At 39.5% G+C, this 27,541-nt stretch overlaps 1 protein-coding gene across 8 annotated transcripts in view; it reads right to left on the bottom strand.

The window, feature by feature from the left end:
- nbeab (neurobeachin b) overlaps nt 1–27,541 on the bottom strand; it is a 201,929-nt gene that overhangs the window by 80,627 nt on the left and 93,761 nt on the right. For 5 of the 8 annotated variants that reach the window (XM_005926454.2, XM_042219652.1, XM_042219653.1 and 2 more), the window contains 7 exons: nt 26,125–26,248; nt 25,248–25,367; nt 24,335–24,462; nt 19,851–19,912; nt 15,729–15,793; nt 13,668–13,776; nt 9,906–10,072 (listed from right to left, as the gene is read on the bottom strand). In XM_005926454.2, the coding sequence (XP_005926516.1) occupies nt 9,906–10,072; nt 13,668–13,776; nt 15,729–15,793; nt 19,851–19,912; nt 24,335–24,462; nt 25,248–25,367; nt 26,125–26,248 (775 nt within the window). The remainder of the gene's footprint in view (nt 1–9,905; nt 10,073–13,667; nt 13,777–15,728; nt 15,794–19,850; nt 19,913–24,334; nt 24,463–25,247; nt 25,368–26,124; nt 26,249–27,541) is intronic. The other 3 variants (XM_042219654.1, XM_042219655.1, XM_042219656.1) reach the window with 1 other exon arrangement.

Genomic DNA, 27,541 nt, shown 5'->3' with positions numbered 1-27,541 from the left:
TTTAATATGCTGCAAAAGCTAACAATCAACACCAGTCTCTTCATTTTTAAAAAAATTCAGATAATCAATTTTTAATATAAGTAATAAAACACAAATCCAGCTACAGAATCATTAATAGAAAGATAGTGTGTTGTCTCAGTAACAAATTGTTCATCCAACATCATTCATTAAGGGATGGCTGGAGACCTTTCTTATTTGACACATCAAATGTGTCTGGCTTCATGACAACCATAAAGAATTGCTGTGAGCCGGCCGCTAGAAACTGGCAAAATTTATTAGTCCCATCACCCATCAATCACCCAAATGGATTTCAAACCGCATTTTAAAAGCTAATTTTCCAGCACTGATAACCTACAGGAAACTGGAACACCATTATTTATGGCCGCTTTCAGACTTGCTAAGTGCAGTAAGATAAATTTGTAACAGGACTATTGTCTATTCTCTGCTCTTTCAAATATGTATTTAAAGGGCATCTTTCCTCAGGGAGCCAGTGTTGAGGTCTTTGAGATGAACACCTAAGTATACGTGAAACGTAGGTTGTTGAAAAGAGAAAGCTAACTGGCGTAATTCAAAATAATAACAGTTTCTAGGAAATTATATCATTCCAAAACATTTTGGCTTACATTGGGTTGGAGGGTGAAATCTATTTTATGTTGCGGTTATAAAAGGACAGCAAAAACTCCATAGTTTCCTGAAATATTTCTGATAATTTGGCAAATAGTATCAGTGTTTATTAAAAAGGTGAAACTGTGCCAGGCAATTAAAATCATCTTAAATGTAATAAAACTATGTAAGTGATGGATTAACACATTGAAAAGTAACACATTTTTGTAAACAACAACAACAAACTTTATTTATATTGCACATTTAAAAACCAGTGGTGTACCAAAGTGCTTAACATTCAAGAGAGTAGGATGAAGTAACAGGGAAGGATGAGGGCTATGGCGAGGTACCAAAACATGCTAGCAGGTTGAATGGCATTAAAAACACAAAAGCAAAAGAATTGCATATAAAAGCATAAAAGAAAACTAAGTGTAAAGGATAAAAATTTTTTTTTAAATGATTAAAAGTAATTAAGAATAAGCCGAAGATAAGAATAAGCATTAAGCTAACTAACAAGCAAGCGTTTTAACTAGTAGAAAAGGCGAGGCTAAATAAGTGGGGTTTTAACCGCGATTTGAAGGAATGGATAGAATCAGACTCGCGTATAGTGATGGGGAGGTTATTCCATAAATCGGGTGCAGCCATGGCAAACGCTCGGTCACCTGTAGTCTTCAGCCGGGATCTCGGCAGTACCAAGAGTGACTGGGAAGATGATCTTAGTGCTCTAGTAGGGGTGTATAATCTAAGTAGCTCAATGAGGTAGCTTGGCGCTATATTGTTAATAATTCGGAAGGTAAGCAGCAGGATTTTGAATTTAAAGCGATACTTAATGGGAAGCCAATGCAGATCTGCAAGGACAGGGGTAATAGAGACACGCCGCCCACTACCAGTAAGGAGACGAGCAGCCGCATTCTGAACAATTTGGAGTCTATGGAGAAGAGTAGAGTTAAGACCGAAGTAAAGTGAGTTACAATAATCCTAGATGTCAAAAGGCGTGGATAATCTTTCCAAGGTCCCTATGTAGAACATAGTGTCTGGCCTTGCTAATAAGATGCAATTGATGGAAGCAAGATTTAACAACAGAAGACACTTGTTTGTCGAACGTAAAAAAGCTATCCAAAAATACAAATATCCAAATATTTACCTATACTACAGTTACAGGAATAAGGCAAAAACATTGATACAGCAATATAATGTATCACTTCCTCTGGCAATTACAGACAAATTGACACCAAATACTAGTATTTGCATTAAAACAGACAGGCACAGTCAGTGGATTTTGCCACAAATTTGCATCACTACTTCATGACTCATTGTTGTAAAGCTTATCAAAGGAATGAAGGGAAAAGCGACCATAAACTGACTGGCAATACAGAAAAAGACATTCAGAGAGCCATAAAAGCAGAAGGAGAGGAAAGTCATCTAGTCATCCCACGTGTGGGACTAATAAAGGTTATCTTATCTTATCTTATCTTAGAAAACATAACAAACATCTATAAAACGTAAGAAATAATAATGATAGTGTACATAAACTGACAAACCAATGTGGCAAAATGCTGTGTTAGGAAATTGTCATTCTTCTGGGCAACACATTGGAAAAATTCAGTTCAGTTCGATTCTGTTCAATTTTACCCAATCCAAGTCGCCTCAAGGGTCTTTATATTGTAAGGTAGACCCTACTATGATACATTCAGAGAAAAACCCAACAATCATATGACCCCCTATGAGCAAGCACTTTGGCGACAGTGGGAAGGAAAAACTCCCTTTTAAAAGGAAGAAACCTTCAAACAGAACTATGCTCTGGTAGGGGCAGTAGTCTGCCGTTGGGGTGAGGAGACAGGACAAAAAAAGGACAAAAAAAACCCAAAACTGAATGAGAGCCAGAGATTAATACCAACTAATGATTAATGATTAACTAAATGGGTCATATTTTGAGTTGCTTTGTGGTTTCTACCGCTATTTAATAATCAAACAATATTTTCATGACTTGCATCTATAGGTTCTTTATAAGGTAGATAATTGATGAAAACTGAAACTTTAAAATCGTCAAATGGGAATTTTCACACACACTTAAGTTGCAAAATTCTATATAGGGATATACAGTTAGGTCCATATATATTTGGACATTAACCCCAAGTTTTTTTTTATCTGTTTACTAAAACAATTACAGTAAGTCCAATTACTGTTATATAACAGACATGGACATGTGTAGACTCTCAGCTTTCATTTGAGGGTATCCACATTTAAACTGGATGACGAGTTTAGGCGTCTCAGCTCTTTAACATGTACCACCCTCTTGTTTTCAAGGGACCAAAAATAATTGGACAATCGACTCAAAGGTAACTCATGGGCAGGTGTGGGCAGTTCCTTCATTATGTCATTGTCAATTGAGCAGATAACAGGCCAGTTGATTTGAGGTGTGGTGCTTGCACTTGGAAGATTTTGTTGTGAACAGACAATATGCAGTTAAAGGAGCTCTCGTGTGCGTGAAACAAGCCACCCTTAACCCTTACATGTATAGTGGTCACTACAGTGGACAGCTATTCAAAGGCTGTTTTCTTGTATTTGTGTCAGTGTTGATGGTATACTTGCCACCCCCTGGTCAGTCAGTTGTCCACCTAAGTGGACATGTAAAAAACTTTTTGAAAAGTACGTTTAAAAAAAATAAAGTTCAAAAATATTTTTTCCTGCCTAAAGATTAATAAAAATACTTAAGAAAAAGAAATACCAATTGATAATTCATGCATGAAAGGGTTAAGCTGTGAAAACAGAAAAAAAAAAAATCAGAGAAGTTGCTACGATATTAGGAGCGGCAAAATCATCCTGAGAAAGAAAGAAAGGACGGGTGAACTCAGCAACGCAAAAAGGCCTGGACGTCCATGGAAGACAACAGTGGTGGATGATCGCAGAATCACTTCCATGGTGATGAGAAACCCCTTCACAACAACCAGCCACGTGAACAAAACTCTCCAGGATGTAAGTGTGTTGATATTGAAGTCTACCATAAAGAGAAGACTACATAAAAGTAAATATAGAGGTTCACTGCAAGGTGCAAGCCACTCATAAGCCTCAAGAATAGAAAGACTAGATTGGACATTGCTAAAAAAAAAAATTTAAAAAAAAATCTAAAAAAGAAAGATTACTACATCATCTGAAAAACAGTGGAGGAAGTGTGATGGCTTGGGTGTGCATGGCTGCCAATGGCACTGGGACACTAGTTTTTATTGATGATGTGACACAGGACAGAAGCAGCCAGTTGAATTCTGAGGTGTTCAGAGACATACTGTCTGTTCAAATCCAGCCAATTGCAGTCAAATTGATTGGAAGGTGTATCATAATACAGATGGACAATGACCCAAAAAACAGAGCCAAAGCAACCAAGGAGTTTATTAAAGCAAAGAAGTGGAATATTCTTGAATGTCAAAGTCAATCACCTGGTCTTAACCGAACTGAGCATTTCATTTGTTGAAGACTAATCTTTGGACAGAAAGTCCCACAAAAAACCAACAACTGAAAGTCGCTGCAGTTAAGGCCTGGATGAGCATTAAAAAGGAAGAATCACCAGCATCTGGTGACGTCCTTGACTTCCGGCTGTCAATGCCAGCAAAGGGTTTTCAACTAAGTAGTAGAAATGAACATTTTATTTTCAGTTATTTAATTTGTCAAATTACTTTTTGAGCACCTGAAATGAAGTGATTGTGTTAAAAACAGAAAGCTTTCTTTAGTTCCTCCCATTTTAGGCAATCTTTTTGTTCAACCCACTAAAATAAAAGTCTGCATCTGAGTTGTTTCATTTAAAATCAATTGTGACAAAGTGCAGAACCAAAATTAGAAAAAAGTTATCTCTGTCCAAATAATTATGGATCCAACTGTAGAACTAAAATGTCAGCATCCATCTATAGCCTTTGAGATGCAATGCATCATTTTTGGAGCAATGGCCTAACACGTTACAGGCCAGCTACTTAAGAGTCCTCAACACTAACTGAAATATGCACCTATTTCTCTGTAACTTCACATCTGTAAATGTAATAAAATGTATAATGCCTTAGAAATAAGTGACCACAGTGATCTGTTGTCAAAAGCAATAATTAACTTCATGTTTTTCAAGCCATTTAAAACAGAATGGCTCATAAAACTTGCACAGCGCTCGATTGCAGACAGATGAGTTTCTCATGGTTAAAGATTTTCTTTTTATTCTATTTATGCTCAGAGGGGATTTGTGTGAGGCAGTCGGGAGGAAGGACAGGGACATGCTGATTCAATAAAACACCATTATACTCCTTTTAAAAAGCTTCCATTGGTGACATGAGTAGGGGGTAATTATAATAAATGCCAGTAATCACAGACAATTCTATTCAAAGGAGCAGCGACTGGTTTCTGTCTCACACACACACACGGACACTGAAAACACGCCAGTTTTTAGTGTAATTCTGAGGACAAGTGGTCTTTTCTTTTTCTGTTTGCCAACCTAACAGGCTCTGACTATGTGATCTAAAAAGTGTGAACTAAAAAGTGCACGAGGAACGTGTTTGAAATGTCTCAGTTAAGGTAAAAATTGAGCTAAAGTAAAATAAGGAGACAGTAATAAATAGTTCACTTGTTATCTAGCTGCTCAACCAGTAATTTCTGCCATAGTAGTCAGTTCTCGTTCGCCCATTTAACACTGATTTATTGAAACCTATCCTTTGTGTACATTAAAATGACAACCAGACATGTGGCACTGTAATGACAGGGACCTCACACGCCATGAAAACCATCGGGCAGCCTGCAGAGGCTGCAAACCAAAGCGAAAAAATGTGAAAACATCTTCTGTCAACCAGCACATTCTTCTTGTTTTTGGGGATTTTTATGCAGCATTCACCAACATTCTGCTGTTAGATTAAAAAACTAAAAAGACACAAAAAAGCACCCTGTGCATGAAAGTTGTGACTGGCAACCATATGGTGATGAGCCCGTTGCGTTCAAAGTAAACTATAAAGTAAGGAAAAAAATACAAAGTAATTTCCTCTATAAAAACACACCAAGTCTGATCATGTGTCTCTCGAATGCCAAGTGTTAAGTGACTGTCTGGCCAACATCATGATTAGATTATCACAAAGGGCTGCAAATGGCACACAATACTTTCATCTCTTTAATTTCACCATAGCTTTTCATCGCTGTTCTCAAGACTGCCGCAGACTTTAGGTTACGAAGCTGAGATCGAAATGCTTCGGGTTACTGGATATGACTTTTCTTTTGTTGATTAAGAGATAGAATGGAAACACACTGAAGAACGTTATTGGACAAAGACAAAAGGACACAGCGGCAACAAGATTAACTCCAGGTCATCTGGCATAATGAAGACAGACATACGAGGGATGAGGAGCCACATTGTGCTGTTGGTGAGCTCCCCTGGATCGCCAGCTTTCCGGAACCTATCTTTCACTGGAAATGTGGCACAGTCAAGCAATGCCCAGCTCAATTTCAACGCCCACTGAAATTGATGATTGCGTGAATGGGCCTCTTTCCAGAGATAATTAGCACAGCGTACAAGGTTAAGAGGGCCCCAAGGGAAGAGAGCCTGGTGTAGGTCAAGAACGAATGTGAAAAAGAGAGGATAGCAGCGAGCGAGAACAAAGAAGCATCATGTTTTCAATAAGATCAAATTAATGAAGATTATAAAATGCACCCTCACTTAGAGGCTGTCTTAAACAGAGCTGCATTTTATTGCTGTACATAGTAGATTAAAAAAATAAGGAAGAGCAGAAACCGCTTTGGTAGAGTGGATGGGAGATAAACATCTGAAGTGTGCATGTGAACAGAAAAAAAAGCCCTTAGAGGTGAATTCATTTTATAGCAGCTTCTAAGATTCCCCTTTTGATTTTACAATATTTAACAGAGTACTTCAGATTAATCATAAGAATGTAGGATCATCCACGTTTTGCTGCTCTGGACGTCAAGTATAAACGTGTCTTTGAATTATATCCAGTATGTTGCCAGATTAAATTTTGTTTTTACTGTCAGGCTCAATTGGGGACCTTGACTTTTGTTTTCTGCCCCAAAGGGATCATCAGACCTCAACCCTTGCAAGGCTTTAAGGATCTCTGAAGGTGCTCACACCCCCACTGTGGTAGTAGAATTCTATTAGAATTGATAACCCCTTTCAGGAAGGACCAAATACTGCGGGCACATTGTGAGTAAAAAGGTTCATTCCATCACAAAGTTATTATCCACGGGCAGATTGTTACCATTCATCACGTGCCAGAGATGAAACTCACTGTTAGTCAAGGGAAACGGCTGTTTCACTGCCTCGAAACAGATCAATATATGCCGCCATTTTCCTTTTGCTCCTCTGCTACAAAAAAGTAATTATACAGAAGAAATGTTGACAATCAATAGACTAGTCAGGTAAGGTTAAGGTCTGCTGTGGAGGCCAGCAGAGGCTCCTCCGTCAGCTGTCAGTGATGCTACTGAACTCAGACGCCCGCATGGGAACAAAGAGAAGCTTGTATGCTTCAGCTCCCTTTTACATTTGTGTTAGGTTGGCTGTGTCGAAGCAGTTAGTATCAGTGCATGAAATCCAATGAATTTTCAAGTGTTTAAAGGTACGCGTGTGTGTTAATGTAATGCAATATTAAAATTAGACCTTTAAATATATAACAAAATATAAAACAATAAAAAGAAAAAAAGAAAATGAACAAATACACCATTAAGCTGCCTTTTTTACTCTAACGGTGTATTCAAAAAGACTTTTGTTGCATAAAATAAAGTTGCAGTTTAACTTTGTAGAGAGAATTTATTGTGCTGTCACAGTACGGTAGTCCCGTGCTGCAAAAGTGCTGGACATTAGTCTTCAATGAATTCATCAGCATCGCCTTGACATCTACTTTCACTTTAGACGAGCCTGAACTTTATAATCCACTGGCAGGGTTCAGAGGTCAACAGCAGAGGGGACCAGAGGGCAGGGAAAATCACTCTCTCCCTGGAAAAAACTCTGACATCCAATTTTCAACTTGATTTATCAGTGTAAAGCTAAAATTGATAGGGTGTCATTACTGCACAGGGAGCTGTCTTGGAGAGATGTATCAAAGCCTCCTCATTTTGATTTAGCACAGCGGATCAATACAACCCTATACTGTTTCAATTTGAGGACTATTGATTTTTCTATGCTGACTCCATACAGAGGGACATTCATCATCAAGCAAGCATATAGTATGGATCCAACGGGCCACCATAGGGTCTGATCTGCGTATTTTTCAGGCAGATCATATGACTGTAGAGCAGCTGTTTTAACGCCGTGTACAGATCATTTCCTTATTTACCGCTCTTGCTGTAGGTGCTACAACACAATTTCCTAAAACTGTTTGCTCTAATGTGAACAACAACTTAAAATCAACTGGCTGCAGATACCAGGAATTCAAAAACAGAGAAATCTAATACTTGGGCATCTAATGAGCAAAGCTGCAAACATGCGGTTTAAAAAAAAGAAAAGAAAAAAAAAAACACTAAACAAAGAAAAGTGTCAGTAGTCTGACTACTGCCTTCCTATGAATAATTTTGTTTATAATATATCCTACACTAATGATAAATATCCCTTGGCATGTCCCCAGGCGGAACTTGGGAGTTAAAGGCAAAGCAATCTCTGTGCAAGACGGTAAAAACAAACATTACTAACTAAAGGTTCACTCCCACTCACACACGCACGCACGCACGCACGCACGCACACACACAAAACAGACAGCCACCTCAAAATGCTTGAGGGCTTTATATTTTACAAGAGAAGCATAAATGGGAAAGTTAATGTAGCATTGAATAAGACTGAGCTGCTGAACTGCAACACTGCCTTGAGCTTGTGAGCATATTGCATCATTTTTCTTCACCAGCAGGTTACCATTAAATTTGAATTTGTTGGAAGTTTTGCGGTATCATTTACAATGCACCCACGCTCAATAACCTTTTGTTTCAATGCAAATGCTATGCCTCTGAGAGAAGCTCCATAAATATTTGAACAAGAGCCCAGAATTCAGTCCAATAGATTTCCATGGGTAGTTAAGGTTCAGTCAGTTTTAAGAAAATCTGTACTTGGACCCTGAGATCCTCACAGTCACGGTCAAAATATTAACATAATATTAAACACAGTGTTTGGATAAGGTCAGTTTTTCTGCCATTGTTCTGGAAGCAATTGCAATACATTATTGCCTCTAACAAATCCAAGTGTCAACAGGAAATTGCAGCATGTGATGTCAATATACATGCATTTGATAAAATTAGACTGGCTACTGCACACAATGTTCCGTGAGTAGAAGGATAAAGAACACATTTAGCTGCTTAGAACATCTACTGATTTTGATGGAAAATGCTCGAAACATTAAAAACATAAAATAAAGCTATAAAAATGAGTAAAACATTTTTTCATATTATGAGGAAACCTGGTTTAAGATCTGAAACAAATTCACGCTCAGCAAACCCAGTCGAACATCTGCACTGTATCGTTAAAACGTAATAACAAACTTAAAGCTACTGTTTCAGCAAAGACGCAAAAATTTGGCAAATAAGCAGCTGCGGTTTGTGTATAAAGTGGCAGACTTTCTCTCAACTGGCTGCTCTTGAATTAATTTTATGTGAACAAATTTACTACTACTGTGCATTTCTACAACTGGCCTGTATAATGTGATGTGGATATTTAACTCAAACTGCCTGAGGCTTTCCCTGCACCAAGTCATTGTTCATAGTTCTGCTATTATAAAAAACTGCATGCTTTTTGTCATATCTGTAATTCCCAGCCATAAGCCCAGAAGAAAACAAAACAGCTTGCTGTGACTCCTTTGTTTGTCTAAAATAACTAGCTGTCAATGCTTCTAACCAGCCCTTCATCCATGGGACCATGTGGATGATAGTGAAAAGTAAGCAGCAGAGTGGGAGAGCTGGTGGTTGTTTTAACAGGGCCCATGGGGAAGGCTGCAACTACCACCAGGTGCTGGGCTGTGTTACTGAGAGGGTCAATGAATGCCTGGACAATGCTGCAGAAACACCCCAACCCCCGTCTTCCACCCCGGTATGTTAGATGACTGGCCAATCAGCTGTCCCCAGAGGATTAAGCCACTCGGCACTGTAATTGCATTTGCTGACCTGATTGCTGACCCTATCGGATCCTGGGAAAATGACATTAACTGGTGGCCCTATCCTCTGACTGCAGAGTACTGTGAACAGGTAACTTTTGTCCTGTAGGTTGTACCTAACATTGAGTGGCTATAGTTTATCTTGAAGTCTTAACACCACCCATGTAGGTCTGCAGTTAAACTTGTTCAAGTGTGGGGACCTACCTCTGGGCCAGCGTGCCCCAGGCACCGTGCTTGTTGGTGAGGATGTTGACGATTTTCTGCTTTAACTGGTTGGCTGTTACATGGTCTCTGTGCTTAGCGGCGCAAATCAGGTGGTCACACATCTTCTCTTCCTCTTTTCTGTCAGCAGCATACTGAGCACAGTTTGACTAATTTCAGATTTAAGAAAAGAGAAGAAAGAAACAAAATGTGTTAATCTCATTCTGTATTTATAGATTTAGGTACAGTATCTACCATCAAATTTAATGCTGGATATTGTTCTAATAGCATTTGAGAAGGTCTTACTTGAATAAAGTCGGAATAATATATACACTCTAATGGAGCATTTGTCACGCTGAAGAATGTTATAGCTTCATTCAACACACTTGAGTGCATAAAGATATTAGTGGACAGCTGAGAGATATATTTCTACTCCCTTGGAGGAGGGCACTAAATCACTGCAAGCACATGAAGGCAGTCCATTGCCTAACTGTGGACAGATGAGGCTTCCTGTTAGGTAGCTTTGGATGGCGCTATTAGGGGAGAAGAATATAGCCTGTCAGGGTTTACAAAGCTACAATGCCATTATATCAATAAAATGTTTATGCTGTCCGCTGGTATAGCAATGGGTTAAAATGTGAAGATTTGCAGTTATCTTCTAAAACAAACTGTAAGAATGTGTAAGAACATATTGTTTTATATAATTCAAATCAGAAATATAAAAAAAATCTACTTGTCAGAATGTTTAAATAAAATACAATGTGTAAAATTTGCAGCTTTACTTATAAACCTTTTTCCTGAAGTCAGCGCAACAGAAGCGCACCAGGTAGCTAAATGTAAACTAGAGGAGCACATGTGACTCTGTCTCACTAGGCCACCCTGAGGGGAACTCTTGCTAATATTCGCAATCTAATTTGCTAACAGAAGCTGGAAGTTAATTGAATTTCCTGCTTTAAAATTTGAATTCTGTCAGATATTATACTTCAACATATACCTCATAAAGCGGATAACTCAATCTCCGCCCGTCACCTCACATTACAACGTGACGCCGTGACAAATATCAAACATTATTTATCACTTAAAGCATATGACGCTTCTTCCTGACACCAACTTAATTGTAAAACTGTCTTATCTGCGTCCTGAATCTTCAATCTTGAAGAGTGGGTAATAAAGTAATGTCAGGCCTAGATGAAAAGTGTAGGCTGTCTGGAGTTGGCAGACAGAACGGATGGGGCCAGGTACACTTCCCCCTTCTCCTGACATTGCATATCTAACCGTCTCTTCCAGTTTATCTAGTGGGTCAAGGATCCTCAAGAACTGTATATCAAGCAGCTGTTTGAGGATGGCTGCTTCTCCCAGATAAGAAACTCATCACTACTCATATGTACAAGCTGTTAACAGAGCTGGCGGAATTGTGTGTGTGTGGTTTTGTTCGATAGCAAACACACATTTTGATTTTGAACAGTCAGACTGGTAATACTTCATAACAACTGTCGTTGCGATAATCGCATGATTATAAAACTTTGTGAATAGTTAAAAAATGCAGTACAGTGTATTTTGGGCTATTATAAAGTTGTAATGTTGCTGTTTTAAATATTTTTGTTTTAAAGTAAGCAGGTGGTGTTACAATTTAAAATCAGAAGACCAAAAACCTGAAAACTACGGTTTATGTCCTATTTAACTCTCAGTTTTGTTTTCTACTCTAGTCTATCTCACAATTATTGCGACCCCAACCCTGTGGGTATCGCCAAGATAGCCCAACAATATTTGAAACCCTCACTAATGAGGAATTAAACTTTTATTATGATACCAGATTAAACAAGTGTATTAATCAGATTTGTAATATCTACCAAACCATCCATCCACTTTTGTTGTCTAGTTCGGGGTAATATAGCACGGAGAATATTGTGCATTCTGATGATATCGGAGTTCAATGGTTATCATTTCTCACCTCTCTCAGCTATGATGTCAACATGATGCAAAAATAATTCATAAATCAAAGCTGCTCACTCTTTCACAACAGCAGTTAGCTCTGCATGTTTGATATGGTAGATATTTACACTGGATAACCTTCCATAAGAAACCCCAAAGGGATCTGTGTCTCCTCCTGGGATAAAACAGGAGATGTTTTTGCTTTTTAAATGAATGTGTAAACCACTACACAACTTGCAACTTTCTAGTACTTGCTTTCGCTTTATGAAATGCTTTAATTCTTTGTGGCAAACATTCAACACGATGTTGGAAACACTCCTCAGAGACAACGTTTGGTTGACTCTGTGGAATCCTTTAAAAAACAGTTAAAAACTTTACTGTTTAAACAAGCTTTCTGTTGACCAATGCTTTTTACATTTTTATATTTTTAATTTACATTTAAACTCTATATTGTGTATATTGTGCATTTTGCTATTTATCGTACTGTTTATTTTAATCTCTGTGTGCAGCGCTTTGTGACTACCTGTCTATGAAAAGCGCTTAATAAATAAACTTTACTTACTTAAAGCCATATTGACATGTAGCATTACACAGTTGCAGCAGCTTTTTTCCACTGCACATCCATGATTAAAATCTCCCTTCCCGCCACATTCCAAAGGTAAGCTACCATGACAATGAGCAGTGAACTCATTGTCATGGTCATAAAACAAACAGACATTTACAGCAAGTATATAGTCAGGTAGTGGTATTTAAGCAATGTTTAGTTGGAACTAAGGGGTCCAAGAAACTTTTGCCACACCATGACATCACACGCAGCCTGAACCATTCGCACAGGCAGGATAGATCGATGTGTAATTGAGGCCCTACCATTTAAATGTGGCAGCAAAAATTGAGACTCATCAGACCAGGCAATATTTTCCCAACCTTAAGTTGTCCAATTTTGGTAAATCTGCACAAACTGTATCCTCATTTTCATGTACTTCTGTACCAGTGTGGTCTTCTTCTGTTTCAAAGTTCAGTGTGTTGTGCATTCAGAGATGCTCTTCCGCATATCCTGGCTGTAAGGAGTGGTTATTTTAGTTATTGTTGTCACTAACAATCCCGCCATTTGTGCAAAATCACTTGCTCTTTTCCACAGTCTGATGTTCACTTTGAACTTCAGAAGGTTCTCTTGATTATGCATTTATAATTTCATTGAGTTGCTGCCATGTGATTGGCTGATTTGAATCAATGAGCAGTTGAACAGGTGTACTTAACAAATGTCCAGTGAGTCTAATTTATTGTAATTATTAACCTTCAAATAATAATTTGTTGTATTTGAAAAAATACTACTTACTTTCATAACATTTATTAGTGATTAGTGCTTTTATAAGGTCTTATTACTCCAGTGTGCACTTCTTTTATTATGCCACTTAAACCCTAGTGTTTCCTTTCATATCTCAAATGATGGTTTGATGGGCGTAGGCTAAATACAGACAAAGGGATTTTATCCCCCGAGTTAGTTGGCAAAAGCTCATATCAAAATCCTAAATTAATATTGCCGGGATCCCTTTGCCACCAATAATTAAATTTATACGAGTTGTAAGAGCGAGGATTTAATCCTCGTGAGGACACAGAGGGACACGATTACTGAGCATATAAAGTTGAATGCCTGTTTTATACTAATAGGATTTGTTTAGAGCTCATTAGCAGATTGTCAAAATCTATTTTCACAGCAGATGGTAAAACTGAAATTTGGTCAATTGAAATATTGAAATAGTGTATTTACTGTTGATTCAGTAAGCTGTGCAACTCTGGGCAGGCCTTTAGTGCTTTCAGAAACATAGTTTATACCTCAAACTCTGCATGTTTGTGCACGTCCTCTGCTCGCTGTCTGTTGAGGATGAATTCAGCCTCGTTGGCAACCCGGACTATGTGGTCCTTCATGGCATGGCAGAGCAACCTTTAATATTGCAAAGAAATTTAAAAACAGGAGAAAACATCAGGATTTTTAAAATTACTATGCATTTCAAAGACACTCCAAAGGAAAGCACAGTGTAAAGGTAAATTTAGCTTGTCAGGACTGTGTAACATTCTGCTTAGTGAGAGAGGAGACTGGTAAACAGAATCATTTGTCTGAGTTATGTTGCAAGGCTGCAGGTCAGTGACAGACCCCTCTGTAGCATTAAGGAGGGAATAGAGTGTCATTAGAGCACTGGAGCCTGTCTGCCACGCTCCTGATTGACTGAGCATCCCTTCCCACTGACCAGAACATCAACCCAGAAACTGTATTGCTGACAAGCCTGGCGGTGGAAAGCTTCTCACATGGCTGAGTCTAGACACTCCGTGGTCTCCACCCACATTCACACATAGGTTCCAGTATCTTTAATAAGTGAAAACACCCTGGATATTGTGTGTAGATTACATGCCATTTTACACACCATTAGGCCAGCTTTGTTTTAATTAAAACACCCCTTGTTCCTCTTCAGTGCTTGATACAGATTGTAATTTTCCCTCCCATCCCAAGGAGAGGCAGTAATCCCAAGGCTGCATTCATCAGCTGCTCTCGCCTCTTTAGTTGTTGACAAGCACTCGTTAATAGACAGAAGTTCACTGTTCAAAGACAGAGGCTGACAACGCCAAGCTTTGTTTCGAAACCAAGAATAGATGAGAAAGCAAGTTGACAAGTGATATTTGGAGATGGAAAAAAGACATTTACGCGCTCCACCAGACTTTTTGTGGTATTATTTCATGCATAGAAAACACTAATCAATCACCATTCGCGCCATGACGGAGTGAGGGTGCTTAGCTGCTACAACAAATGCAACTAAAATTTCATTATGTCAAGAGGGGGGCCTGATTATCATTAAGATTTCTACTTTCTTTCGCTACAACAAATGTCTTATCATCAGTCATTTCAACAGCATTAAAGTTAAAAGGTTGTTTTTTATTTGTCTTGGTCCTTTGACTGCTTCCATGTGTGGATTGCACCTCCTGACAGTGCCTTTAGCAGAGGCGCCTCTCTCATCTCATGTTGGCATTCATTGACATACAACTCATGAAACACATTAGTTATAAAAGTAGTAACACACCTTTCTTTCTCAATAGCTATTTAATATGATAATGTCTGGTGCTAGAAGCAGCAATAACTTAATGAATGCTCTCTTTGTTTTCACGAGGGGAGGATAAATGGCCTCTAAAGTGGATGTCGGATCTGATTGTGGAATAAGCTTAAATAAAATATCCACCTAATCAGAGCATTGTTAGCCTGCCTGTTAATGGCTTGGAATTCAAACAGCTGCATTATGAAACATAGCTGAATGTTCTGTTGCACATACAACAGATACAATGTCTATGTCAGCCACGCCTTGTAAGGCAAACAGATTTACCAGACTACAGCTACATATACGTCTGTCTAGTTAAGCAGAATAGGTGCACAGAGATTTGAGTAAGACTGGAAAATTATGTGTCTGTCAGCAGCACCCTGGACAGCGCCGTGTGGCCCTACTGACTGAAGCTCTTTGTTCCCGAGCCAGCGGGGGACTCAGAAGCCTGGCTGGGCTCGGGCTTGAACCTGGGCATCGAGGAGGCCTGGCCAGATGGGTCAGCAGATGGGCAAGGAGGCTGAGCCGCCCCTGATCTGCTCGACAGAAAACACAGTCTGGCCACACCCAGGGAGGAAGAGGGAGGAATCAAGAAAAACACAGCAAAAAAGACAGAGGGACAAAATACAAGAGGAGGACCCGAGACTCTTATGTTATCCTCTCCCAACAATCTTATTTACTTTTACCTCCAACAGAGCAGCCAAGAGGAGCAAGAGGTTTATGGGCAATCTAGTAAAAAACAGGGGGATTAGTAACCCAGTGTCTGGCCTTGTTGTTTAATCTTATGTATATTAATAAACTGATACTTTACCTCCCTTCATTAATTAGCTCAATGAATGCCAGTCCAGCATTCTTTTGAATCGAGTTCTGCCACTCCTGAAGAGAAAGAAAAAATATTTATTACTCACACAAGGACTGCCCGTGCATCTAAATTACCATAAAGCTAACAGAATAATACAAAGAACACATCAGAAATCTTTGCAAAGCACATCAAAAGTTAAAACAGACTTTGCATCCAATATGCAGCAAGATCATTCGGAAAAGAGTGACAAGAATCACATTTCGTCATGAAAATTTTATATTTGAAACTGCAATTTAGATACAGTTTCATAGCTTGTAATTCAAGTACATAAAAAAAGCATTTCGTTGATATATCCTTTGAGGAAAAAAAATAAAGTGATAGCTATAAAAAGCTGAAATTCTGCACCACATGTAAGACCATCCTTTCTTCCTCTGTGAAAAGATCTGTAAACACAGGAGAGATGTAATTGTGGGATGAAACTGTATCCTCTCGCTTAAATACAGCCATTTCCTCCGTCCCTTACAGTGACAGATTACTGAGCGGGCTCACTGAGCCCTGCAGTGAGTGCCTGGAAGGAATCCGAGTCCTGGGCCAGAGTGCCAGCACTTGCTGTCTCACAACATGCTCTGGAAATGATTAAAAAGCAGTTTGAGCGCGCGCCTTTCACTGTGGGAAATTCAGCTCTCCTGTAACCTTACTGAGGTGCAAATGGAAGAGAAAATAGAGAAGGCCACAGTTCAAAGAAAAAGGGGAAACAGAAGAAAAATGAAAGGAGAAAGGGTTTTAGTTCTAAGGGCTAATAATGTACATATAACTTAAGGCTATTCACATATATAAAGGAACCTTTGAACATTGTTTACTGAAAAAGCATTAAATATAAGTGCTATTCCCAACTGAAAGACTATATGGTGGTATATAATCTACATGCAGAAAAGAGGTACACACTGCTTGTTCCCTGTGAGTGTCTGGATAAGATAAACAGCATTTGTTTAGTATAGTACTAAAATAACTGACATTGACATTATTATGTATGGGTACGTGTTTTTGTACATAGTTGTTGTGACTGACACATACTGGTTCGCGCACGAGTGCACAGTCTGACCCTACGATGCGTTAAGTCAGGGAGATGGTGCTGACAAACTGCTGAGCATCTGGTCTCCAAATGTTCCCCCTGACCCCTTTCCTGTGCTACAGTATCTGCCTGGAATAGGCTGTTGTTGATTTGGAAAGGGATCATGTACAGCCAGACTTCCAAGGTTCCACTCGCACCATGCTCACGTGACAAAAATAAATACGGAAATCAAGGCAGACGTGACACTTGGGCAACACCGGGAAAGTGGCAGCAGGTCAGAGGAGGTAAAGCATGAACTAGTCAAATATGCTATCTTGTCTGAGGTATGCTTGTTGACAGCTGAGATAGCACTTCAGAGACTCTCTTTTTTCTTTTTCTTTTTTTTAGCTGGAGTGCACAACTCCCAGAGGAGGCTGCCTTTGATTGCAGAGATTTAAAAAATCCTCTGCAGCCCATTTGAAGGAAATTAGGCTCGACGTGCAGCTCCTTAAAAAGAGATGTAATTCTTGATGTAAATGCAGACCATGACCACAGTGCAGCACCTCTGGCTATGTAAAGTTTGTTTAGTAGTTTCGCCAAGAAAAACGAAATTTTAAAGATGCACCAATAGTTTGGCCTTTTGGACATGTCTGGTTACAATTAAAAAATAAAAAAGGCTTGACATATTTTTGTCTCATTATTATTAGCTCATAATTACATATCAAGCAGGCATATCCAGGATTACTACTTCTTAGTAATATCCGAGCAGAACTAAAGTCCTATAGTGACTTGCTTATAGCTGAGTTTAGTTTCCACACACTACAACTCATTTACACTGTATTTGATATGATATAAACTGAATTTAGCTTTCTGGGGGAAAAATGCTTCAGTTGGAAAAAACTGAAGACTACAGTAGTCTACTGTATACAAATGAATTTGCTACAAGTGGCTAAAAAGTGCCATAATACTAAAGAGCAGGTGAGTTTGTTGAAACGCAAACGATACTAAGAAGTGTTTGATGCTCACTTGGGGAAATACTGGAATTCTCCATTGTATCTTTGAAAATCCTACCACCTAAAATCCCACAACTCCTGTCCCAGTGAACAGCTTGATGGCCTTGAGAGACATCTCTCTCTTCCCACTTTCATCTTCCTGAAATTCAGCAGGGCACTAAGTATTTGTGGTGTTTCAATCCAACCTGTCAGTATGCGGGAGCCTTTGCTTTTATCTACTCTGCTTTGCTCAGTTGTACTCTCCACATCTGGAGGCCTTCCATCACTAAATCTCTGTGGCTCCACTCTAGATCCCCCCCTGTATGTTTAAGCTGTTACAAGAAACAGAGCTGCTTGACCCTTTCATTCAGCTGCCCAGACTGAGGAGAGACACATAGTGTCTGCAGCCATGGCCAGCAACATAATGATTGCTGTGATTAGTATGCATAAATAAGAAAAGGCAGATCATTAGCACTAATTTATTCATAAAAGTGACAGGTCACAAAACAGAGAGGGACTAAAGGTCATCTAAGTGCCCTCCTTGCTGTCTTAAAACATTAATGTTAAAGTATGTGAGGGGGCATGTCAAAGATGGCATTTTATTGTGATAAAAGCTCACCCTGCATCTGACAAGACTCGCTGTGCTTTCTAAAACCAGCTGAGATTCAATATGTGCTACCAAAGACATTAATTATGAGCTCTTTGCACTGCAGTTATTAATCAGATTAAGGATTGTCTCTGCTGCTTCTGACAGCTGGTCAGCACATATGAGCTTGGTTCCCTGAAAAAAGTAATGAAGAACACACTGCTAATTATCTATTTTTACATCAGTTAATTATACCAGCTGGTAACAAAAGTGGAGTATATACATAGAGAGAGTGTATTATAAGGATGAAGAGCAATTGTTCATCTTTATCTGAACAGTTTTAGAAGGACACCAAACCGTACAATCTAGTTTCAAGGCCTTGCTGTCTGATCGATATCTCAGCCTGGGTTTCAGCTCGCGAGCCTCTAATAGCAGGAACCTCTGGAGCTGCAGTAATGCTATCTGTGTAACGGGGGGGTGGACTCAGACCCTTAACAGCATGCTGATGCTCTCATCTGCAATAAATCCTAAAGCTGGAAAATGCAACTTCCCACAGACAGAAAAGCAGCACAAAAAGGAGCCCATCAAAAACCATCAAAAGAGCAACAATAACTCAAAACTGGCTCCCCCATTTACGTACATTTTTTGGTGGAAAGCCCCTGAATAATGGCCTCCATATAACAGAGGCACAGCTCCCTGTCGAAGAGCCCTTTGGACTATGGATACCATGGAGCACACTTCGTGGCAATCCACCTCCTCAAGACTTTGGCCCAGCAGTCTGGATCCACAGAGGCACCAAGTAATGGCTTCCTTATGGGCTCCCGACGCAAGACTGATGGGCTGACAGAAGGTATGTTAAATGTCTCCTGTTCTAACTGCTACATCAGGGCTCTGACCTTCCCTAAAACATGGGCTTAACAAGAGATTCAGAGGGTCAGCTCAAAGGTGATCAGTCACTTGCAGGGTTGGCATGAGGTGGAGCTTATTCTCTAAAGGAGAGCTTGGTAATAAAGCTCTAGGGCGTAGTGAGAAAGTTGGTAGATTCTCAGAGATCAGTGTGTGTCTGTACCATCCGTTTGGACAATTAGCTTAAAGAGGGAAGAGATTAAATAACTTGCTGTCTAACATGAGCCCTCAAAACTGAAGCAAGTCTTAACCATAGATGTGTATACTTTCAAAATATCCACAACTTGGACTGGATAAAGGGTATATCTAATGTGCATGTCTCTGTTTAAAATACATCTTTCAAAGTAAGAGGTGAGTGAACTAGGTTATAGCAATGACCATGTCTAATTTGCCAGTACAGAGTGTCAGCTTATATTGATCTGCAAAGGTTGAAACCAGATCCTTGCACGTCTCCACAGTGTTGGCAGAGAGTATGTTATCAAGAGAAGCAGAGTATAGAACGGCCTATTAGACATGAAAAAAATGGCAGATAGAAAAAGACAAAGAGAGCCTGGGAAGATGAAAACTGTGAAAAAGATGAGAAAGAAAATGCTCACCTGAGAACAAAGGAGCATGACGAGCTCCACCACTGAGGTACTTGACTTCATACACACTAGACCTTTGGAGATAAAGCAGATGAAAAGAAGAGACATTAATCTTGCATGTTAAAGAACATAAGCATACAACTATTGGTATGATAAGGTGTAATCATTTGGGCAAACAAGATAATATATAAAAAAAGAAAAACGCATAGAGCACAACACCGACATACAGTACTCGACTTGTGCAAAGCTACTGTATATAGCCTCTTTTAACATTTTTGCCAACCCTCCCCAAATTGTGTTCCCAATTTGCCTGTCATAAAATTGTAAAGGAGAAAAAAAACGACAGAACAAAAAAATACATCTGCAACACATTTACATACGAGCACTCCAACCCCCACACACGCACATCCTTCACACATGCCACACGCTCACAGAAGACATTCACAGCTTCTTCCCACATCTCCATTCGGTAGACGGTGAGCCGCTGAAGCAGACAACTCTCTAATGAAACATGGGCAGGTGTGAAAAGCTCATTTGTAGAAACAATGGCTGCAACTGGTCTCGTATTCTGCACCTCCAGCCCTTCTGCTGCACTTGGCGAGAACCATTAAAGGTGCAATCATTAATAAAGCAAAGAAAGGAACTCTATAGTACTCATTATAGGCAGGCAGAGTAAAAACACCTATGCCCCATGGATGTTGTTGTTTCATGGATGATGGGGTATCCACCAAAGAAGATTTCTAGGAACTTTAAGTTTTTCACAGTACAAATACTTAAAAACAAAATAGTATTTATGTAGTTGTAATGATGGCTTATTTAATAAAATTATTAATAGCAAAATAGTTTTGCATTATACTTAAAAGCAGAGTTATCTTTGATATTATTCAGTTTTATAAAGTATGCAAAAAGCACCTGAAGACACGGGTATAAAGAATAGCCTAATTATACAGAATAGCCTAATGAGAAATGCACGAGTGTCTGCTGTAATAGCACAGAAAACAATAAATAAAACAATCACATGTGTGTCCAAGGTACAATTTGCTGTCCACATGTAAACACAGCAGCAGACCTACCTCCAAAAGTCCAAACACTAAAACTGCAGTAACATTTACATTGGTTGACATGCCTGTTAAGTATGGGCACCGTTTGATAACAATGAAATATACTGATAATATTAATGCACTTGTGTATTTGTAAACTATGATATGTAAACATAACATATTAATATATTTTATAAATATGAATTTAATTCTAATTACATGACGTTTCCCTTCATGGCTTTTTATTTATTTCTATTTATGTTTTATTATTTTCTGTAATATATATATATAGCATATGAGTTGGATGCTTATATTAGACATGTACAATGGGCTCAGGCCTCAGTCTGCTCTAAATCTTCTTCAGGCAGGTTTTTTTTTTCTTTTTGATATTTTGGCTCTGTGTGATGTCAGTGCAGTAGTTATCCCTAATATAAATATCTCAGCCACACAGCTCTGGCTCTAAGCTTCTGTTTGCATGAAACAGCCAATCAGAAAAAAGTTCACTGCCACCCTCGATGTCAGCAAAGGGAGAGGAGCTAAAACTGATTGTTTTAATAAAATAATGAACAGAGGGGCTGCAAAAAGACCTGAGAGCACTGAGATTAATAGGGATTATTTTGAACTTTGAATTTGAATTGTACAAGGGTGGAAAGCCAGGAACGAGCATAAATGGTCCCCTTTAAAGGTCAACTAGACAAAATTCAGCGGAAATGGTTTTACTTGTGTGATTAAATGGTATAATCTAACACAGAATGCAAAATATTCAAACCCTGGACGGATGGATCTTTTGGTCACTGATTCTCCATTGAGTTCTATTCATGAGCAGAGACTGTCCAAGGGAACATATTGTAAATACTCTAAGAGGATGTGACCCTTCTCTTGTACACAGAGTGCCACAGTTGACCTCTTGTTATAGCAGTGACACGCTAAGCCATAAGTCAGTCTGAACTGACACAGTAGTCAGGTGGCCAACTGACCCTGGCCTTGTGCTGGTAGACAAACTAAATGCATTCTATTTAAACATGGCCTGCCAGTCCTTTCCTGTAAACAGGGCAGGGTTAAGGCATGGGTGAATGTGGCATTGTGGGGTGATGTGCCGGCAAGCTGGGCCACTCAGGGGACAGCAAGGAGCAGGCGGCAGGCATCACAACAGCGGCAGTGTTCGCGCACAGCTCTTACCCAACAACTCCAAGTGTAAAGCTCAGGGTGCACACAACATAATTGCTGCAGTGACCACATGTCTGCAAAGGGGGTGAAGGAATAGAGTGAGGCAAAGGGGCACACGGGGCACAGGAGGGCTTGACCCCGAGCAATCTAAGGAGTGATGGATGACTGGTAATTACTGGTAAATGGAGCGCCTTTGCACTACAGCACAGTATTTCAACTGCGGGCCTGGGAAGGGTTGGGAAGAAAAGTAGATGACGAAAAGAGACGAAGCAAAATCAGTCATGAACAGACTGAAACTAAGATGGGCTGAAGTGGCTTGATAAACTTCCATATCATATAGGTGTCCAAGAGCAAGTGTTGATTCTGTGTATTTGCAGTGTTTTGACTGGTAAACCTGCTCTAATCCCTGTCAGAGTTCACATTTCACAGACCCAGACAGGGTTAAACATGTCTAGAGTGCTGAGGCCCGAGCTGTCTATCTATGACCTTGTTTGTGGGGTTACAGTCTGCAGCCTGAGATCAGCTCTGGTTTGTCAGCTTGGTCAGTCTGCTGACAGACTTTGAGTGAAAGGGTAACAGACATATTCACACTTGTCAAGGCTTTGCTACCTGATTTTTCATTCCTTTCTCCTGACACTGAGTGAGTAGACCAAGCCACATGTGCATAGCATACTCACATTTCTATTTACTTATGTATATATGTATGATATATGGCTGACTTGGAGGAAACCATGCTTGTTTGTGGAACTTAACTGGTTGGAATGGAAACATTTTTAAAAAGGAGTCCGTAATACCTCAAATGTCCTTTTCATGAGCGCAGAAAAGTACTTAATGCATCATTTCACCATTCATTTCGACAAGACTAGTTATATCAAATAAATAAGACCCTTCTTATCATTAAACATGCCAAAGCTGATTATTTTTAAAAGCTTAAATTAGATGACAATAAAAGATGCTAATAAAAAGATCCATAAAATTTCAGATCCAACATTGCAAAACAACAAAAACCCTAACTAAATGCAATGTTATTCAAAACATTAAAATATTGGAAATGCATTTTTTAAATCAACTGGTTGTGTAAACAGTTAATGAATAAAGTATGCCCCTGGAGAAAAGTGGACAATGGTGGTCAGTAAATGTGGGTCAAAGTATTTCTCTAGCAGGGCTTAAATAACAGTCACAAGAGTGCGTTCTGGCAGCATCCTGTCATTCTCTGCCAGTGTCCACCAGTGTCGGTTAGGTTACCAGCAAAAGAAAAGACTTTTGCAATCCGCATTCAGAGAAAGCATTTTGGGTGCAAGTCGAGAGAGCGGAGACCACCCGCATATGTTTTGGACTACACACAAACAGACAAACATCTGCAAACACACACAGTCTCACTCATGCGCGTGCTGACTGCGGTGGCCCTGTTTTCTTGTGAATACAAGCCAAAACAAGCCTGGGGAATAGAGTGGTAGTGCACACACATGTAGGCATAGAGCCCTGAGGTTAGGCACAAGTAGCACTGTGAGAGGCTGCCAACCTGAGGCTTGAAGAAGGGACTGGAAAGCTTCACGCAGCCACCAGGAAATAGAGTGGAGTGCAGCAAAGAGATTTCACACTTCTGCAAACACTATGCACAACCAAACCAGTCAGTGCAGCTCTATTTGTAAAGTGACTGCTGTAATACCGTTTTAAAATAAAATAATTAATGCCATTAAACCTGGTGGCTGCACAGAGGCACGTCTAGGTCAAACATTCAAGAGTACATTTTAATAGCAACAAAAATGACTACGGTAATACAGAAACATTTAAGCACTTATACTTCATTGTAATAAAAATGTGCGTGCATATAGATTTTACTGTGCACAAAAAGGTTAAAGCTTACCCTGAAATTAAAAAAAAAAAAAAAAGATTTCAAAATCCCTTCTAGTACAATGTGAGTTGGAAAGAGTGAGTTGGAAATTTCATCTTATTTTGGCACTAAAAATAATGCAATGAGGTGGCAAAGGCTACCAACATTTAGTTCAAAATGAGATTGGTTTGACAGTGAAATGCTGATGGTTACAAAAACATCTAGGAACAATATGTGGAAAGAATTTGAGAAAAGAATCATGAAGAAAACAAACACACACATGCCACAAGATGAATGAAAGGGAAAACAAATTTAATCAGACCCCCAGCTTGTGTGCAATATCGCAACTCTCCTGTCAATGTCTACTGCATCCAAAGTTTGGCAGCTGGTGGGGTGACTGGGACAAAAATGTTAACAGCGCACTAAGAATAAAATGCGCCATACAACATCTGTACCTTCTATGAGCAACTCTTGTCCATGGCTGCCCAGCAGGGTGCGAGACAGAAAAGGCGCAAAGTCCACAAAGATCTCTCTCAGCAGGGGTGCGACTTTCTCCAAGGCCCTTTCTAGCTTTGTAGTAATGCTGTCAGAGAGCACATCAAAGTAGAAGTCAGAAAAAGAAATTAGACACCTGAATTTCAAAAAGAAAACTTGAAAGAGGTCATTCTTTTTGCTACACTATCAAGGAGCAATAAAAAAAAGGAGCAGTGAGAGCCCCACAGTTCACCCGGTGTGCACAGCTAACAGCACTTAGTGTGTAGTCAGACTGTCAGAGTCAGACTGGTGGGTGCAAGAGGTAACCAGCACATTTCAGAGGATGCAAACTAAGACAGATATGAATGAGATTGTGGCTGCTATCAGCAGAGATGTTAGTGAGTGAAGATTTAATGTTATTAAGAGCCATGTGAACTCACATCTCACTAGCTGTTTGCATTCTTTGTTGTGATATGTTACCAGAGTTGCACTTGAGATCACAGTTGTTCACTGCAGAGGAAGTTCCACATCTTTTAGACAATCACTCTATGCCTCTGGCTGACATTATCTAAGAACCTCGGAAAAACTGTGAGCTGGAGTCATGCAGCCATACAAACTGAGACGGTGTACAAGTAGAGATACAGTATATCTCCTATGTGTACACACACACACACACAGAAAAAAAAGGACAACACGAGGAGCGCTGAAGCTTGTTTTCCCAGCTAAGATGGACAGAAAGCTGCAGAATACAGAAAAACAGAAAGAGAAGAGGGACGGTTTATGTGTAGTGGAAACCCGCTTCAAGAAACCTGGGAAAACATATTCAGAGAGATGACACACTAGCATAAAGTGCTGGATGCAGGAAGTCTAGGTAGCTAGCATAGATGTCCTTGCCTAAGACACTGTCCTGCACCTCTGGAGGCTGTCTTTAATCCTGTCAGGGAGCTAAAGGGTTTGAGCTCAGGAGGTGTCAGCTTCTGACGTAGTGGATTCTGGTCTACTTCACAAAAGGCACTGAAATAGAGAGAAAAAAAATAAAGAAACCACAGGCAATCCTTCCTTCATGATGCTTTGGGACTTAAAAGTTGGGATCATGAAGTCATTATATTATAATAAAGAACTATGGTAATAATCAGATTTATTTGTTTGATTTCAGTAGACCGAAGCAATCTATTCAGCTCGGCTGTGATCTAAAATATAACACAGGCATCAGTAGGTTCTGTGGTGAGATAGTACCATCATTGACTTCACAGTTACGCTAAGTGATGTCGGTTACTGCTGCCATGGCAACTGAATCTCTATTCCTGTGGCAGAAAACACTGAGGCAGAGCAAGAGAGGAGAGCGAGACTCTGGAGAAAGACCTCGGCTCTCAGCAGTCGGTGGGAGAGTAGATCTAAGGATGTCTGTCACAAACTATTAGAGCGATGGGAGAAGATGAGTCAAGGTCACAGCCAGCTGTACTCAAGGTAATACACATGCACATAAATTAGGACAAACTTTGCCACAGTGTTAACATAAAACCACTATTTTGGTTTTTATATATACATATATATATATATCGATATATACACACACACACGCACACGCACACACACACACACACACACACACATAAAATGCAGAAAACTATAGAAAATCTTGATTTAGCACTTTGAGGAAACTTTAAGGAAAGAAACACAATGTAGAAAAATCTACTTTCAGGTAGATTTTATACAGAAGTGACACAGTTTGACTAAATGAGTTTGGCTGAATGGAAGAACTGTGTTGTACCTCATGTTTTCTACTGTGTCCTCAGGCATGGGGGCCACTGTCTGCACGGCCGGCAGATTCTTACTTGTGGCTCCATTGACAAAACTGGAGGAAGAGGAGGTAGAAGCAGCTGCATCAGTGGCTCCTGCGGGAGGAATAACAGAAGCGAATCACATTAATGCAAGGCAAAAATAATTTCAGATTTATACAGATGGCTGACAAATTAAAGGAAAGACGTCCATTAGGCATCTTATTATGATGTTAAGCCTCTAAGTGCTGCAAAAGCACGCTACGGCACTTGCTTTTGATGATGGTGGTGGTGTGTAACTCATTGGTGCACTTTCTGCCATATGTGTTCAACTGGGTCAAAATATGGTAAGTGTGAAAGCCATCACACATGGCTTGCATAATTTCTGCACTGATCAAACCATTCAGTGGCCCCCTAATGGCCTTTGAATGCAGGCATTGTCACAGTGGAAGAATACCACTTTGAATCAGGATATAAAATTTCATCTCAGCATAAAGGTGACCACCAAACAACTTTGCACTGATTTTTAGTGACCCCTCCCACTAAATGAACAAGTGGATACAAGAAAACGCAATGCTATGTCTTATTGTGTTTTAACTATCCTTGTCAAGTACCAAGCAGAAATATTTAGGTAGCTAAAAATAGACAGTAAATAGTGGTCAATTCAAAGCATTTAAATACTACCACAAGATTTGTTGAAGAAAGAAGCAATGCCTTATTCAAAACCATTGTCTATCTTCAGGGAAATTCCATTAAAGTTACATCCAGTGCTTGTAAATGTTTTTAATGGCACACAGATTGAAATGACTGAAAGAAAATGAAGGAAGGATGGGAGGTTATAAAAAGCAGCCACAATCTGGCCCCTGACAGTAGACTTCAGCCCAAATTTCAACCAAGTAGAACAAATTATGCACTTTAACTAAATCCAAGTGCAACTCAGCTGGTTCAAACTTGTGCCAGCAGGGACACATGGAACTGTTTTGTTTAGTAAAACGACAAAGATGAAGAATCAACCAACATATCGAACATATCGGAAAAGCTTTAAACTGTTAGCAGTCGGACGTACCGCCCACGGGACATTGGATGGTTTAGGGGACTAATAGGACTGCTAAGGGGTTTTAAACAAGCCAAGAAATTTGGATATTGTGACAACTGTAATTTAAAGGTGAAACCTGAGCCAGAGCTTCTTGGCAGCATAGTCGCAAATATAAAATCATTCTGACTGTCCTTTTGAGAGGTCAGACCAGTGAGAATGATATCATGTGGTCTGGGTGAGAGTCTGTGGATTTAGCTGAAAGCACACTTTCACTTGGGTACATTTCTCAAATTCCTTCACAAGGCCTCAGAGAGGAGAGTGATTTGTATTACCATTATATTATTATTGTTATTATTAATAATAATAATAATAAT

Source organism: Haplochromis burtoni, unplaced genomic scaffold (assembly GCF_018398535.1).
Source record: "Haplochromis burtoni strain Fernald_Lab_line unplaced genomic scaffold, NCSU_Asbu1 Contig_36, whole genome shotgun sequence".
NCBI lineage: Eukaryota > Metazoa > Chordata > Actinopteri > Cichliformes > Cichlidae > Haplochromis > Haplochromis burtoni.
The sequence above is the reverse complement of the archived record's forward strand: the minus strand, read 5'-3'. Positions and strand labels throughout refer to the sequence as shown.